Below are 15,917 nucleotides of genomic sequence, written 5' to 3'. Positions count from 1 at the left end.
AACGAAAGCGAATAGATCACCTGAACACACACACACACAATCGGGCTGCGTCCCTGGCCTTGGATACCGGGTTGCGCAGGATGCCACACAGACCTTCGACGAATTCGAGGAAGCGCCACGTGGCTTGCGGCGAACGGCGTGCCAGAGCGCCTGCATCGATGCCTCCACGAAAGATCCGGTGAAGCGGGTTCGACTGTGGCCTTGGCTTTGCATCGGCGCCGGCGGCCGCCGCGCCGAGTGGGTCTGCTAGCGATAACGGCGGCTGGGGCCGTGCCGGGGCAGCGGAGGAGGCCGCGACGCAGACGCCAGCTCAGAGTTATCTGTGCCTCGGCCTCGTCGCCAGCCGCGGCCTGTGCGTCTGGGACACTGTCTGGCTCGTTTGCCACCGTTGCGCCCTCCGGCCGTCAACGCTCCACGAGGCGCCGCGGTGCTTTCCAGGGGGCGGTCACGGGGCTGGGCTCGGGGGCAGTGGCGCGGCCCGGCGGTTCCCCTTCGGCCGAAGGCCAGGGGGCGGGGGGGGGCGGAAACCCCCACCCCCACGCCGACCACCGGGCAGCACGAACCGCCGCGCGCCCGCAAAGGATGAAAGGACCCAGCCGTGCCGGGCCGCGCCATGTGAAGGGCACCCGCCCCAAGAGGCAGCCGGGGCATAAAAGTGCGGCAGGTAAATGTTGTGCGTTTCCGTCGCCAAAGACGGCTTCGCGATCGTCTTGACGGGGCTCGACACCAAGCGCCGCGCCCCGCCCCACCAGCAGCGCCTGTCAAGGAATGTCTGTTTCCACCAGACCAAGGCGAAGGAGTTCGTCGCCCGTTTTCATCAGCCGTGCTTCCTTGCCTGGTCACATCGAACGATTGGCCACCCGGATGCGTTGCAGGATGGCGCGCGCCGCCGCCAGGAATATAAACCCTCCCACTCCCACCCCTTCTTCCGCTGCAATGAGGGCGCCCATCAGCACATGTGCGGGTGAGCCCGCCGAGCGGTCATCGAGGTTCCCTCCGCCGTGCATCGCCTTCGTCAGCGCCGGGGTGGTGCACGTCGTCTCTCTCCGCATCGCCCTTCGCTGGGCGCAAACAAACGCTCCTTGTGATGATTCCAGGCTTTCGCCTCCCTCTGCCAGGTGTCCGCGAGGTCTCGTTGGCAGTTCTGTGCGTGACGACCTTCTCTCTGCTTTTAATGTCTGGCTGCGAAGGCGGCCACCAGCGAGTGAGTCAGCGGTGGTCGCTGCCCCCTCTGTTGCCTTGTGCACGCCTCAAATTTATGTGTGGGTCGTGCTGTGATCGCTCGGGTTGGGTTTCCATGCAAAGACTCTGGCGGCGCCGAGTCTCACACGTGCGGCGGTGCCCTCCCATGGCGAAATCCCTTTCAGACGCCCGCGATCCGGGGTCAGCGCAGAAACAATTGGAAACAAAGCAGGTGTGTTTTGCCGGCCCGCTGTTCGACTTCCTTGGCCATCGATGCGGTTGGGATGGGGAGGGTTTTGCACCTCAGCATGGCGGGGGCCGCAAAGTAGTGCTGTGCAACCCGGTCGATTTCCACGGTCGAAGTCCTGCCCGCGGCAGAGCCACCGCCTTCGAGCGCCTCCATTTCTTTCCCGATTGGAAAACTGGCGTGGACGTTTGGGGCTGTTTCCTGGCGCTGGGCCTCGTTCGGCTTTGTCTCGCGCGGTCGTCTTTCGGCTTGCATTGTCTCTCCGGGGTTCTGGTCGGCATGTTTCACGCCGCCGCCCATCCACGGCCCGCTGCGGCGGCAAAGCAGCCCACTGACACAACGGGCGGTTTGGTGGGAACTCGGATCTGCGTTGGTCCTGTCAAGCGCGGTGGCGCTCTCGCCGCTAGCATCGTGCACTGCCCCAGCGCCACCGCGGCCTTGCAACAGTCCCTTCGCTTTGGCTTGGTGGGCGGGGAAATAAATGCCCCCACTGGCACTGCCTTCGGTGCCGCCCATGCCCTGGGGGGAGGGGGGAGGGGGTGGCTCTTCGCCGTTGCTTCAAGGCTCTCCGTTCGCGGCGGCTCTGCCTGGCCAAGACACTTCGGCCTTTCCACGTCCATCCACGGATGTAACGTCAGATCCGCCCGCTTGGCTACATGAGATGACGCGCCCGTCGTCGTCGAAGACGGGGGGGGGGGGGAGGAGAAGACAGCGGTGCGTCGCTGCAGAAAGCCACGGGTGAACCCCTCCTTTTGTTTTTTTTTTATGGAGCATCACCTGGCTGTCGGCACGAGGCCGAATCTCCGTCGAGTAGCGCCCGCACTCGTGTGTTGTAGTGCGTCTCGTTTCCCTTCGCAGTCGAGTCCCTTGCGGCACACCCCTTTAGCGAACACTGGCGATGTCTGAGAATGGGTAGCGGAGGTGGCATGAAAAAAAAACGGAAGACGGGCAGGGCAAAGGCTGAGAACGCGGGCTGCAGGCCGTTTCCTGGTAAGAGCGGCAAAGGAGAGGAGAGGGAGGCGCAGGAGGAGGAGTGTGTGTGTGTGTGGGGGGGGGGAAGAGGGACAGCAAGCACAGCACAGCCGACTGGGATTGTCATGCGCGGCTGGGTAACTAGCGCGGCCTGATGCTGTTGCTTCTGTGGGCCTTTGAAGCCCACAACAAAATCATAGTTTCCCATGTACTCGCTTCTCGGCATGCTAGTGCCGAAGTAGAGTCGCGCGTGGAGTGCTTCTGCGGCATGCAAGACAGCCACACTCACAGACGACCCTGGGCACGCATCACTCTGCCAGACAGCGATGTTGAGTCTGCATGCATATACGTAAGTAGAACAGAAAGACCGGTGGTGCTGGTGGTGCTGGGGAGAAGTTATGTACGAAACAGTAGAAAAAAGCGAAAAAGAGACCAGCAAGAACCGCATTTGTAAATACATGAAAACACGGAGCGTGACAGCGCATCGCATGGAGGTGACAGAGGTCAGGCGTGCACACTTCTCTAGTAGCGTTCTCTTCTCACTTGCCCGGATGCACTTGGTACACCAATGCTTGTCGTCGTCGGCCGCCCATCCTTCACGGTGACACGCATGATCAGGATGAATGATGTAAGTGACACGAGAGAAGAAAAAACGACTGGTACTTCGCTGTAGTGTGTGTATGTGTGCGTGTGGCGGTGGGAAGAGAAGCGTGTGCGTTGACGTGCGCCAGCATCGGTGATGATGTCGGTCTTCCACGCGCCGCTCGTGGTGCAGCGCGCCATGGCAGTCACAACAGCAATACCGCCAGATGAAATCAGCACACACCACACACACACACACACACACACACACACAACAACGACAACAGCAGCAGCAGCGGCAGCAGATGTTCTTGCGCCTCGCTTTCATTGCGTCCCTTTTTTCTTTTGTTTTCTGGTTTCTTCTTGTGTGCTTCTTCACAGCCTTCGTGGGGATAGGCTAAATACATGCATGCGAAACGGCAACAGAAAAATGAGAGAGAGAGAGAGACAGCTCACTTGAAAACAATGATAAGGGTCCAAAAAAAGGGAAAACGAGGGGGCGAGGAGGACATGCGGCGACAGAGGGCGCGCGTTCGCAGGGTCTGGCGGTCTCCCGCACCACGACGCTTCGTTGCCCTCCTCCCAAACCTCCCTGGCAACGGAAGCAACCTTCCATCCTCCCCCCTTCCACTATGAAAACAACGAATGGCAAACCCTAGTGACGCGTTCGCTCAGCAAAGAGAAAAAAAAAGGATCGCCGGTGACAAGAAGGACGAAAGAGCAAAAAAAAAAAATGCATATATATATATATATCTGTGTGTGTGAGTGGTGCGTGTGTGTGTGTGTGCTGGAGGGGGAGGGAGGGGGGCAGCGCGTAGGCGCGAAAAAACAAAAAGGAACGAAGCGAACTCATCGGGGGTGGTGAGGAAAGGTGGAAACGCACGTGACAACGTAAGCAGGCTTGACTAAACCGTATGCATACTTTTACCTGCACATGCGAGCCAGTTCCACGAGGACGGCAGTGTGCTGCCCGTTGAAGGAAACACACACACGCACACACACACATATATATATATATATACATGCACATACACTCGCTCAACCTGCACCGCAGGTCCCGGCGGCATTTGCGCGTATGTGCAAAGGCCTGTGTAGGAGACTACAGACGGACAAGCAAGCAATCTACTAGAGAAGGAACACACCGAAAGGGGGGAGGGGAGGGGAGTGCCGCTGAGGAGGCGCGGAGTTGTGTATGAGAGGTCGCACACGTTTGTCGTCTCGTTACTCACTCATCGTTGTTTGCGTCAACGAGCGGGTTCACGTCATCCGCATCGCCGGGTGCCCCGTCGTCATACTGTTCCCTCAGCGTGAAGTTGTCGTCACCGCCGTTCTGCATCGGCGGCGCAAACTCAGCGTTGGGGTAGCGGTTGACACTCTCAGTGTCCACCAGCGAATCCTTCTTTTGGTAGAGGCCATCATCAACCGAAGGCAAGTTGCGATGGCTGTTGTTTGATGTGACATCATATCCAGTCTGGAACGGGTTCGATGCCTCGCTCTTGCGCTTCGCACGCCGCGCCATCGACTCGGCTTCGGCTTTCTCCTTCAGCTTGTCCATTTGGTCGTTTGTGAACGTGGTGCTGCCATGGTGGTCCACGTCGGTGCGGTAGCCGTTCATGGTTGCCTCCAGTTGCCCACAAAAAGCGGCTGTGCAGTGGAGGTAGTTGTTGAGGGACTGGAGCAGGACAGACTTGGTTGTCGCCTGCAGTGCGTTTATCTCCTCGCCAAAGGCCTCGCGGCTCGCGTCGTACGACGTCTTCACCTTATCCCGCTTTGCGAGCGTCTTCTTGTAGCTGCTGCTCGTCACCAAGGGCTTGTTCTTCTTTGCGTACGATTTCTCGGTCTGTTCCAGATCGTAACGAACGGCGTCGTACTCCTTCTGCTTCAGCCGCAGGCACTTGAGCGATTTGAGCGCCTTCTTCAGGTCCGATTTCACCGGCTCTATTACAGCAATCGTGCCGACGTGGATCTCGTGGTTGAACGTCTCGAAGCCGCCTTTGTCCTTGAGATCGCGCATCCCGTCGCGGAATTCGCCAACCGGCTTGCGCACCTCATCCCCGCACTCCTGGGCGACGTTGCCGTACACCTGCGCCACCTGGTCAAACGCAGTGAGGAGGTTTTGGTACGCGTTCATGGTGGACGCGAGGGCACTGCTGAAGTTCTTCATGCACTTGTCCAAATCATCCAGGTAGAGGGCGCGGGTGTTCGTGTCGGTGTCGACCGTCGCGGGGATGCTGGCACAGAGCGGCATTGTTGCTGTTTGGTGGTGGGTGGAGAAAGGCAATAGACAAAGATAGAGAGCGGGAGGAGCGGTTTCACAGGGAGAATGGTGAGAATGCGGTGTGTAGGCGCCGCAGTGACGGCGTTCAGATCAGCGTTTGCTGTGTAGTAGGAAGCAAAACAAAAAAAAAGGATGGGGACAGCTGTGCACTGACTTCAGTGGTTATCTAACATACACAAATATGCACACAAAAGGAAAACCCAGGGCGGGGCGGGGCGGAAAGGGAAAACACCAAGACGACGGAGTAACACTGGACAGGCTGAGAGCTCAGGCAAACAAACCGCGAAGCGGGGGAAGTAAGGGGAGAGAGGGGGTGAGGTGGGAAGAGGCTTTGATGCTCGGCTGGTTGTTGTTTTTCTGCGATGTTGTTGAGGAGCAGCGACAAAAAGAGAGAAGGCGGCTGCAACTGCGCACGCGGAGTCGACGTGGAAGAGCACAGAAAGAGGGAGGCGAATGTGAGGAGGGAGGGGGGACACATGTGTGTGGGTGCGCTCCTTGCGTCTACATGTACATGGGGCTTGCTACGGCGCACCGGCCTGTTGGAACGGCACTCGGAAAGAGCTTCTCTCGCACACCTCGCATACTAACGGGCACGGGCGAAAACACGGCGTCGGGTTACCGCGCCTACTTCGTGAGCGTGTGTGTCGCGCTCATCGTTTTCCTCGCAGTCTTGCCTCCTCTTGTGTTGTCTGGAATTCTCTGAAGTCGTGTGGCGGTGTGCAGTCGGGAGGGGAGGGGGGGGGGGAGGTTGCACATTGCTGGCAATCTGAAATGCTGCGAGCAGACACGGGCGAGAAGAAAAACAACAACAACAAACGAGTAACGAGCGACGATTATGGTAGATGTAAAAGCAAACATGTCGTGAAGCACAGAGGAAAGGGAAGGGAGAGAGAGGGAGTCACTGAACAAAGAAGCGGAGTGCGCGGACAGCGCGGTTCGCCGCGGCGATGCCCCCCCCCCCCCTCCCCTCCCCCAGAAAGACGCGAACGCCACATTCGCCACCGCGTACCTCGTCTCTCGGCAGTTACCGCCTCCCTTCTCAACCCTAACCTACCACGCTAGCGCCACCCCGTCATGCGTGTGGAGATGGAAGCTCATGACACACAAAGCGCAGCGCTGATGAACAGCACGCACGCACATACACCAATACGACAGGAGCGACTCTACTCGCTCATCCTGTCGCCTCGCACAACTTGTTCGACTCGCGGCACACGGCCTTGCTTTGCGGAATCGTGCACAGCGGCACCTCGTGCGTGCAGGAGCGACCGCACCACGCCATCCGCACCGGCCTGTTGTTTGCTGTACGCTCGTACGGACGATTCGGTGCAGCAGCTCGGAAAGATTCTTGAAAGAGCTGGTACGTTATGGTCTCGGGGAGCGCGGCCGGCACCGTCACCACCGACGGCGTCCGCGTAATGAGCTCGTATACGCCAACCGTCTGCGCCCCTGCCCAAAGGTGCTGAGAGGGGGTGGAGCCGCGGTCGACGCTGTATATGTCGGGAGGCATGGATGGGGAAGCCAGCTCCTGCACGGGGGCGTGGGTGCCGTTTTGGAGTTTGGGTGCCCTTTGGCGCAGACCTGTAGCCGGGGGGGGGGGCGGTCTAACGACGACGTGGTCGATTGACAGCACTACATCAACGCCGCTTCCCTGCAAAATCCGGAGGAGCTCGGCCGCATATTGCGAGCACGGCTGCGACGACGCCGAGCAGTCCTGCTCCGTAAAGGAGCTTCACAACGGGGTGCTGGCCACGTTGATACGTCGTTCTTCCTCTCGTCTGGCTCGTACTCCTTGACAGCCTGGGTAGTCACGTGCAACGAGAAGAGTGAGGGCGACGGCACCGGCAACAAAGATGCGGTGCATGAGCTTTACGAGACTCTGGATAGGGCGCGGCTTGCGTGCAATGCCGCTGTTTCCAATCAGCACCGCCTGCGGCCGTGCTGACTCGCGCAACAGCTTCGAGTGGAAGGCCAGCACCCGCTCCATCAAACCACCCGGCGCACGGTGCAGCAGCACATTCAGCAGCTCCACCCGTAACGCAATCGCACGGTGTGACGTGCCAAAGGAGTCGTCGACGAAGATGTCAGTCTCGGACGCCAGCACCTCGGCGACAGCTATGTGCTCGTTGAAGTTCGTGGAGGTTTTGTCGCGGTCGGAGAGGAAGCCTTCTAGCCCGATGAGGGGCCCCTGGATGCACCAAGTTCGTGAGTGGCCGCATGCAGATCGAAACGAACCTCATGTGCCACCCCCGGGAAGTGTGTTCACAGTGCTGATACGAAGAGGAATGCGGTGCGAGAGACAAACTTCCGGTGCAAGTGCGCGGCGTAGAGAACAACGGTCCCTTGCTTTTTCGACGGCGTACCGGGGAGGGAGGTTTTGCCAGTGTTAGAGGCTTGATGATACCCCGGGGCGCCTAGGGTAGACGGCGCAAAGTCGAGCCCTGGAACCCACAAGAGCAGCTTCCCCCTTTTCGGCTGCATCAACCTCTTCGCTGACGCCGGCGGAGCTCTCCTCCGTTCGCAACACTCCCGGACACGTCAGGTCGCGCTCCTTACTTGACAAAGTGAGCGTTCTGTATGGCAGCGGCCCCGACCGACGCACCGACGGTGACGAGGGACTTCTCCTTCAGGAGATCCCCGAGTGGTGCCATTGGTGGCGTGAAGGTCGGCGGTTTCTCACAGCATGTTCTGCGGATCCGCCACCACCAGCACCCACTTCTTCTTGACTAGGTAGAGGACGCGCAACGTGGGCTTCGGACCCGGTGTAGCCAGTCGGTATTGTCGAGAAGAGTCTCGCTCGGTTGAGGCGGCGAACACAGGGAGCCCAGGAATAGAGAGAGGGAGGGTGGGAGAGAGAGGAACCCCAAGATAGCAAAAGCGGAGCTGCATTACGGTGTGAAGCACACAACACACACACACACACACACATACACACACATACATAGATACGAATGCGATTCAACACAGAACCGCGCAAGTCACGCGCCGCCTCTCTACAGAGTTCACACAACCTTGCTCTGACGCACCCAAATGTGTGTGCACATCATTCGCCTTGTGGCCGCTTATCGTAATCATCGTTCCGCGAACCCCTTTTGCTTGTTTATGGATTTGCTCGTCGCTCGCGTGCAGCAGCACGTTAGTTAGACCCATTACTTGCCTTCTTTTTCGTTGCTGTGTTAATCACCACCTTAAGCTCGAAGAGTACATTGAGCGACACTGAAGACACGAGCGGATGGGGGAGGGAGGGAGAACACACACACACACACACACATACAGAGAGAGAGAGAGAGAGGCGGTGACGAGAAGCATCATGAATGACGAGCGCGCGTTTGTATTACGCTCGGCCTCGCCGCATTCTCTCCGTCACGGGCGCTTCATCATCTTTCCCCTTCGCACTCCTGTTCCACGTTCTTGACTGCAAAGAACCTCCGGGCTGCGACCCCTCCTTTCCTCCCTCTGTCTCCCATCTCTCCTCTCCCTCGCTCCCTTGCACCGTGTGATGGCACACGAATGCGGGCACGATGAAGTGCATGTTATGTGGTAGACACGGAGGAATGCCGCCGTCGGCGCTGAACCGCCGCCCCACACGCAATACCCAGCAACAAGGAAGACCCACCAGTGCGCACAGCTGCACACAGGCTCGGGGGCATGAAGAAAAAGTGGACACGCACATGCACACAATGTCGAAAGAAGGGCGACAGCGCGGCATCAAGCACGCTTGATGCGTGCCGACGCAAAACAGCAGCCGGAAGGGTCATGAGTCGAGTATGACCCGTGCGCGGACGAGAAGAAGAGAGGCGAGGGAGCCGCAGGCTGTCACTTACTGAGATAGAGATCGAGCAAGCGCCTCCTCTTCGATCTTGCCGCTCATCACCCAGTCCTCCTCACCCTCTTTGGTGGCAACTACCGCCACACACCGCACACACACATACATTGACGCGCCCGTCCCCATCCTCTTCAGAAGGTAGACGAGGCAAAGGGCTGACGCTTACATGAAGTCGTCGTCGAAGTCGAACTCCTCGTTGTTTGCGGCGATGCGATCGTCCTCCTCCTCTTTTTTTTCATGGTCTCGGAGCGCCATGACGTCCATCTTGTAGCGCAAGATGCCGCCAATGCCGCCGAAGCCGCGCACGAGCTGCGTGCCCTCCTGGCTACGGTCGCTGATGAGCTCCAGGGTGCAGCCGAACTTCTGGTAGTTCTGGGCAAGCCAGTCCACAAAATTCTCCGACTCGATCTCGTTCTGCGTCTTGCCAGCTTCGTGGGCGTGGATGTTCTTCTTGCTCGCTTCTGCCTCTGTGAGAAGGTGAATTTCGGTCGTCTCGTCCTCAGCACCCTTGTTCTTGATGATGACGTAGCGGTTCACCTGGAGGTCCTCGAAACAGATGAGCGTCTCTACCGCACCCGCCTCCAGGCAGCGCATTGTGTCATTCACACCGAAGCAGTACTGCTGCGTGTCCATCGCAATCTGGTCGAAGAACGTTTGCAGCAGCTTCTTCTCTTGCACCAGCTTGACGCCGGACAGGGCGTCCGCGGAGAGGTCGATGGCCTGGTTCAACCCCACATCACCCGGATGCGCCACATCGACGATCTTTACCACTACCTCCTTTAGGCGAGGGTCGAAAAGGTCGGACTGGAAGAGCACCTCCTTGAAGTCGGCTGAACCGGCGAGCACGAGACCGCGCACGTTCGGGCGGTCGTTCGTGATGAAGTAGCTGACCGCCGTCTCGGCCACCTTGCGCACGTAGTTGTGGCGCCGCTCCATACGGATGCGCGCGAAACGGTTCTTACTCTGACCACCACGACCGTGCTTCTTTGGCAGCTCCACCGTGAAGGAGCCGAGTTTCTCCTTGACATCGCCGCACACCGTCGCAAAGGTGGAGCCGCTGCCGTCCATGATAATGAAGCCGAACTTGTCGTCCGACTCGAGCATGCGGCGCAGCTCTTCCGTGTGGAATTTGTTGTCGCACAGGTAGAGGCTCCGGCTGACGGCCTTGAAGGGCTCAATATCAAGCGTCAGCTTTTTCTCCTTGTTGTCGGCCGTCATCACGGTGCCGGAGTACAGCAGCAGGCCATTCGCCGGCACACGCGGAATCTGCTTGAGGCGGCCAAGGGCTGCCGTGATGGCGCTCTGCACGCTCAGCTTGTTTGTGTGAGACTTGATGTTCGACGCCGTGCCGTACTCGTTGTTGAGCTTCGCCACCATTCCGGCAATCTGCTCCTTCGGCGTCATGTACACGCTGATCACGCTAGTACCCATACCACGCGCGGATTCGAGCATCTGAATGAGCTTCTTGACCTTGTATCGCTCAATGGTCTTCTCCGCATCTGTCAGCTCCTTCTCGCCAGACATTGTGCTTGGGGAAGCTGGTGGTGGTGGTGGGGGGGGGAGCAAAGAAGAAAAGAGCTGGAGCCTGGGGAAGACTTCACGTGAGAAGCGAGCCGGAAAAAAGAAGGGAAGTCGCGTGTTGGACAGCGGTGTGTGTCGGCGCGCACACGTTTTTGTACGGGTGTGTAGTGCAGCATAGGGTATGAGGAGCAGCGTGCATGGAGGGAGGGAGGGTGGAACAGCCGTGCCACATCGGTGTGGCAACAGGAAGGGGGTGGTCCATGAGTGGGTGCAGCGCGAGACAACACCGCGCTTGCGGCAGCCCCCACCCCTGTGCTACAAGAGTGACACATAATCGTCAGGGCATGGGAAGCAGAGCAAGAGGAGGCCCAGATGCAAGTTACAGCGAGGCGTAGACTCCAGCTCGCAAACAGCGATGATAGCCATCACACAACGTCGTCTACAGGGAAGGTAAGGGGGTGGGGTGGGGCGGAGGAGCGACACCGGGGCGTCAGCTGGGATGCAGCAGTGTCCATGGACGACACACACACACACACACACACACACACACACACACACACACACACGCCGGCAGTACCACAGTCCAGTTGAACGAGGCAGGCCGATGCGAGCGTTGACGTAGTGAAGGACGGCAGGGAAAGACAGGGAGGCGGTCCTGAGAACCAACACGCAGGAAAAGAAAAGCGCAGCGATGCCGCGGCGCATACGCACAGGCCGGGGCAGAGGGTGTGGGTGGGTGGGTGGGTGGGTGGGTGGCGCGGTTGCGTAACAGGCCGACGTATCCTGCCCCCACGCCTTCACCGAGGGAAGCAGCACCAAAAGCCGCAGCAGCTCTGGCAAGGCGAGGAGGACCAAGCGATGGACACGTCGGTGCATCTCGATACACACCAACACGCAGGCGGTCTTGTGGCTTTTCATCTTGCATGTCGACGGGCTTCACGTTTCCGACACTTCGCGCTCATGTGGAGGAGAGGAGCGTTGCGCCGGAGGTGATGTGCATGCTAAGCCCCAAGGTGATCGTGATACCGACAGACAGCGCCAACAGAATCAGCACCGACATGCCCCAACTGTCGTCCGAGAGCCCAATAAAATACAAGTACTGCTGCCCAGTGTAGCACGGTGCGGACGGGGTGAGGGCGGCGCTGGCGTGACTGCTGATGCATCTACCAGACTCCATCTCGGATTCCGACGACGCGGAGTCGCAGCCGAAGGTGCGGCTGCGCAGCTCTGCCGCCAGCAAGCCGCCGTAGCCGATACGAAGAATGGAGAGAAACTGAAAAAACCGCGGGATGGAGGTGGGGTTTACAAGAAAGCCGCTGATGACGCAGTAGCCGTAGTAGATATGATTGAGCAGCAGCAGGTAGACGAAGCGCGGAAACCAATACACCGCCACGAGTCCGAGACAGGCATGTGTGAAGCTGGTGAGCGCCATCGTAATACCGAGGGACACGACAGCGGCCTTCTGGAAAATGACAGCTGCGCAGATCCAGCCAGCGAGCGCGAAGCACAGACGCGGCGCAGCGACACGCACAATCGTGGCCACGAAGTAGGGGGTGACGGAGATGTACAGGTTCTTCGTGAGCAACTGAAACATACGCCAGTTCCGCAGCTCTGCCTTCACAAAAATGGAGTTGATTTGGACAGAGCACGAGAGCAAGAAGAAGAGCGCGCCACGCACGTTGTGCATATTGCCCTTCTCCTCGCCGTCTGTAAGCGCCACGAGAGCGCACACAAGAAGAATGACAACAAAGAGTCCAGCCCACAGCACGAGCGCCACCCTACCCAGCACGTTGCCACGCAGCGCGTACGCCAGCAGAAGCCACTGTACGCGCAGGTAGCGGGGAGGGGCACGGGTCGTGTCGGGGAGCGTGGCAAAGGCGTTCATCGCGATGCGGGCACGGTGCGCCTGCAGGTCCTGCTGCAGCTGACGATGGTACCGGCTGTTCCAGAACAAGTAGGACGCGTGCGTCACGGCGGCCGTGTCCACCTCCGTCTGGGCCATGATGTCCACAACGGCTTCGCCGGGTACGCGCAGGAAGCCGAGGTCCTCCTGCAAGAAGGCCTCCACATCCTTCTTGTGGCCGGTGTAGAATGTTCTGCCGTCCGTGCTTAGCAGCGTGAGGCTGTCGATGTCGTCGAAGAGGGTCCACGGAATCGTCGAGCCGCTCCACACAACGGTGCCGCTTGGGCTGCGGTGGCGCAGGCGGTGCAGCATGCGAACAAACAGCTGCAGATGGGCTAGCGAGAAGAACGAGAGAGGGTCTTCAAGGAGCAGAACGATAGGCTCCGCCACAAGCTCCATGGCGAGCGCCAGCAGATGCCGGCGAGCCGGGCTTAGCAGAGAGGCGCGGATGCCCAAGTAGTCCGTCAGCAGCACATCCGCCGCTGCTTTGCGAATCAGCTCCCGTCCCCTCTGTGCGTCCACGTGGAACCGGAGTTGGGTGGCGAAGGGCAGATTCTCAAACACAGTAGCCTCCAGGAGAATGCCGTCTAGCGAGGTCACATACCCAACTTGACGGCGGTAGCGGAGCGCCGTAGTCGGGTACGCATTCGTCAGCGCCGCCCCTTCGGCGTGTGCGACAGCGCGAGCACCTGCCAACACCGCCAGTGCGCAGCGGCTGTACGTGGAGCTGAGGGACGTGATGCAGTGCACCGAGCCTGAGGGGATGCGTAGACTGCAGCTGTCGAGTTGTGTCACCATGCGGCGCCGCAGCCACCAAGGCTTTGGTCTGCGCAGCGTCACACCATCCATGGAGAGTTCTATTCCACCATAATGGTGGGTGGCACCTGAGCTGGCTGCCAGCGGTTCCTGCGAGCCGCGCTCCTCGTCCGCATCGGTCTGCGCCGGCGGCGTCTCCGTGTCGTAAAACGGGCGACGGTTGATAGACAAGTCCATCATGGATTCTGCAGACGGGTTGGCATGCCTCACCTGAACGAGGCGTGGCGGCAGCGATGGTTGCAGGACTGTCGCGTGACTGCTTCGGGGACCGCTCTGTGAGCTAGGCATCCCCACGTCGGTCATTACGACGTAGTCGGCGGTCCCGAGGCTGCGTACGCGAGACGATGACGCCGCGTCGCCAAGCGTGGAGAGAAAGCTGCGACGGTGGGCTTTCCTCCGTCTGTCAAGGCTCCCCTCAGAGGGTGAACCTGGGGCTGGACGGTCCTGGGGCAGATCCAGGTCGTTCTCTACACACGACAAGAAGGACTGATTTGTGGTCTGTCCAAGCGCCACGTTGGTCGCGGCTGGTGCATCGCAAAAGGGGGCGTCTCCAAAGGCCGCCATGGCGGATGCCTGTGAGCGGGTGCTTGAAGGTCTCAAGGCCACCGTCGATAGAGACGCCTTCGCTGGCGTACCGGTCTCCTGAACCAATGCCCTACCTCACAAGGGCCGAGTGAGCGAGTGCTTCCTTGTGTGCAACATGTAGTGAGCTCGTGCGTGTGGTGCTCTGTCCGCTTCGGTGCCGCCCTTTACGATGTCTTTCTTTCCATCAATCAGCCACGGCTGGAGAGGAAGGTGCGAGCGGTGAGCGTGCCTTTGCCCTTCCCAAGGCAGGAGAGAACCAAGTTGAGCAAGCGAGACCGGCAACAGCAACAACGAGCGAAAAGAAAGTAAGACGACGACCCCCACCCCCACCCGCGCGAAGCGGTGGAGCAGATCGAGACGTGGGCTTGTAGGATAGCCAGCCGAGCAACGGGAATGCGAAAAACAAAAAACAAGCCCGCGTTTGCGCACCGTCAGAGGGAAGAGAACCCCCCCCCCCCCACACACACACAGCAAAAGGGAACCAGCGGCGATGTGCGCGGTATTCGATGCGTGCGGGAGACGGTGGCGGCAACAAGCCATGGAGACGCTCCTAGCCAAATGTGCCACGGGCTTTGTATGCTGGAAGCGACACCGTTTACTATTTTATTTGGTTCTGCTCGCTTGCTCGTGCCCTGACCCCCATTCTCTCTCTCTCTCTGTGCGCGATGGAAGCAAAGAAAAGCAAACGCCGCAGGGGAAACGGATGTGCGCGTGCCTCCACTCTGCGTGCTTCGGGGTGGGATGGCGGTAGGAGTGGTGGGGTGCACACCCTTTCCCAACCGTAGCGGTGCTGGACAGACGATGCAAACACGGAGGAGAAGGAGGAGGACGAGGTGGAGAAACCATGTAATATCGAAGGGAAAAAATGACAAGGATAAAAACGGCGAGCAGGCAGCAGCAAAACAAAACGAAGGGGGGGGGAGGGTGGAAAGGAGGAGAGGAGAGGAGAGAAGAGAAGAGAGAAGAGGAGGAGGAGGAGGAGGGGGGGGGCCATACGTGAACCAACGAAGCAAGAGGAGCCAAAAGAAAAACGCGCGAAAGCACGATCACCAGCGAGTCGATGCCGTCGAGCGAAGTGAGTGAGGAAGAAAGAGGCAGACGGAGGGAGCAGTGGGAAGTTCCGAATGCCGATGTATATCTTGCATGCGTCGATGACTGCCACCGTGTCGGCTCTTGGGCTTTCTTTATGCGGTTGCGGTGATGCCGGCGGAAAGGGGTACACGCAACGGGAGCGGTGCCCAACCGCACCGACTCTGTGTAGCGCAAGAGATAATCTGTGCGCCCTTTACTGGGATTGAAGAAGCGTGTGTATGTGTGTGCGGGGGGGGTGAAATGCCTGTGTGAGCCGGATGAGACTTCAGGCAGAGAGGAATACAAAACAGCCAGACTTCTGTTGATAAAAATATCTGCTTCCACGTTTGGCGTCTTGTCGCCTATGCTGGCATTTCCGCACGAAGTGAGAGAAGGGTAAGAGGGACAAAATCCTGGTGCACATCAAGAGGCGTTTAGACGACGTCACGAGAGTGACATGGATGCAGAAGCGTCTGTATCTCCTGATGTCTGTACGCGTGCGTGCGTCCTCGCTGCTTACACAAAAATCAGCGTCAGATAGCTGCGGGGAAAGAAGAGAGAGAGAAGCGAGATGGGGTCGAGGTGAGGAGGCGGTCGGGTGTAACGCCGTGCATGCACCGCAAGAGGAGGAGGATGTCCTTGGGCTGCAGTGGAGTTGGAGTTCAGTGAGTTCGTAGCATCCCACGACGAGAGACACGCCCGTCCGTTTCGTTGTTGCACGATGGAACGCCGGGCCGTGGGATGCTGCAGTGACGAGGCACGCGCCTTGTGGGGACGCAGAGCCGTCACTCTGCCTTGTTTCCTCCCTTTTGCCTCTGGAAGCTGTCCCTTTGTCGGCCCTTCATCAACGTGGAGACGGCGGTGAAGAGGGGGGGGTGGGGGTACCTGCTTTTCGAAAGCGCATGAGCTGCCGCACGTGACCGCTGCATCTTCGCTT

General features: G+C 59.2%; 3 protein-coding genes and 2 pseudogenes across 3 annotated transcripts, besides 2 other annotated features; 1 reads left to right on the top strand and 4 right to left on the bottom strand.

Annotated features, from left to right (window-relative positions):
* Positions 1-668: 668 nt before the first annotated feature.
* Positions 669-968, top strand: LMJF_27_1740 (hypothetical protein; the record flags this gene model as incomplete). Its single annotated transcript, XM_003721932.1, has 1 exon — positions 669-968. The coding sequence occupies one exon, from the start codon at positions 669-671 to the stop codon at positions 966-968; it is 300 nt and encodes a 99-aa protein (XP_003721980.1).
* A 3,240-nt stretch (positions 969-4,208) lies between these two features.
* Positions 4,209-5,231, bottom strand: LMJF_27_1730 (conserved hypothetical protein; the record flags this gene model as incomplete). The annotated part of the gene is made up of 1 exon (XM_003721931.1): positions 4,209-5,231. The coding sequence occupies one exon, from the start codon at positions 5,229-5,231 to the stop codon at positions 4,209-4,211; it is 1,023 nt and encodes a 340-aa protein (XP_003721979.1).
* Positions 5,232-6,432: 1,201 nt separating this feature from the next.
* Positions 6,433-7,245, bottom strand: LMJF_27_1720 (annotated as a pseudogene).
* Positions 6,433-7,245: a sequence feature.
* A 2,001-nt stretch (positions 7,246-9,246) lies between these two features.
* On the bottom strand, positions 9,247-10,781 carry LMJF_27_1710 (annotated as a pseudogene).
* Positions 9,247-10,781: a sequence feature.
* A 782-nt stretch (positions 10,782-11,563) lies between these two features.
* LMJF_27_1700 (conserved hypothetical protein) lies at positions 11,564-13,627 on the bottom strand (the record flags this gene model as incomplete). Its single annotated transcript, XM_003721930.1, has 1 exon — positions 11,564-13,627. One exon carries the CDS (start codon positions 13,625-13,627, stop codon positions 11,564-11,566), a length of 2,064 nt encoding a protein of 687 aa, XP_003721978.1.
* Positions 13,628-15,917: the final 2,290 nt, after the last annotated feature.

The sequence above is a fragment of the Leishmania major genome, chromosome 27 (assembly GCF_000002725.2).
Source record: "Leishmania major strain Friedlin complete genome, chromosome 27".
Taxonomy (NCBI): domain Eukaryota; phylum Euglenozoa; class Kinetoplastea; order Trypanosomatida; family Trypanosomatidae; genus Leishmania; species Leishmania major.
The sequence above is the reverse complement of the archived record's forward strand: the minus strand, read 5'-3'. Positions and strand labels throughout refer to the sequence as shown.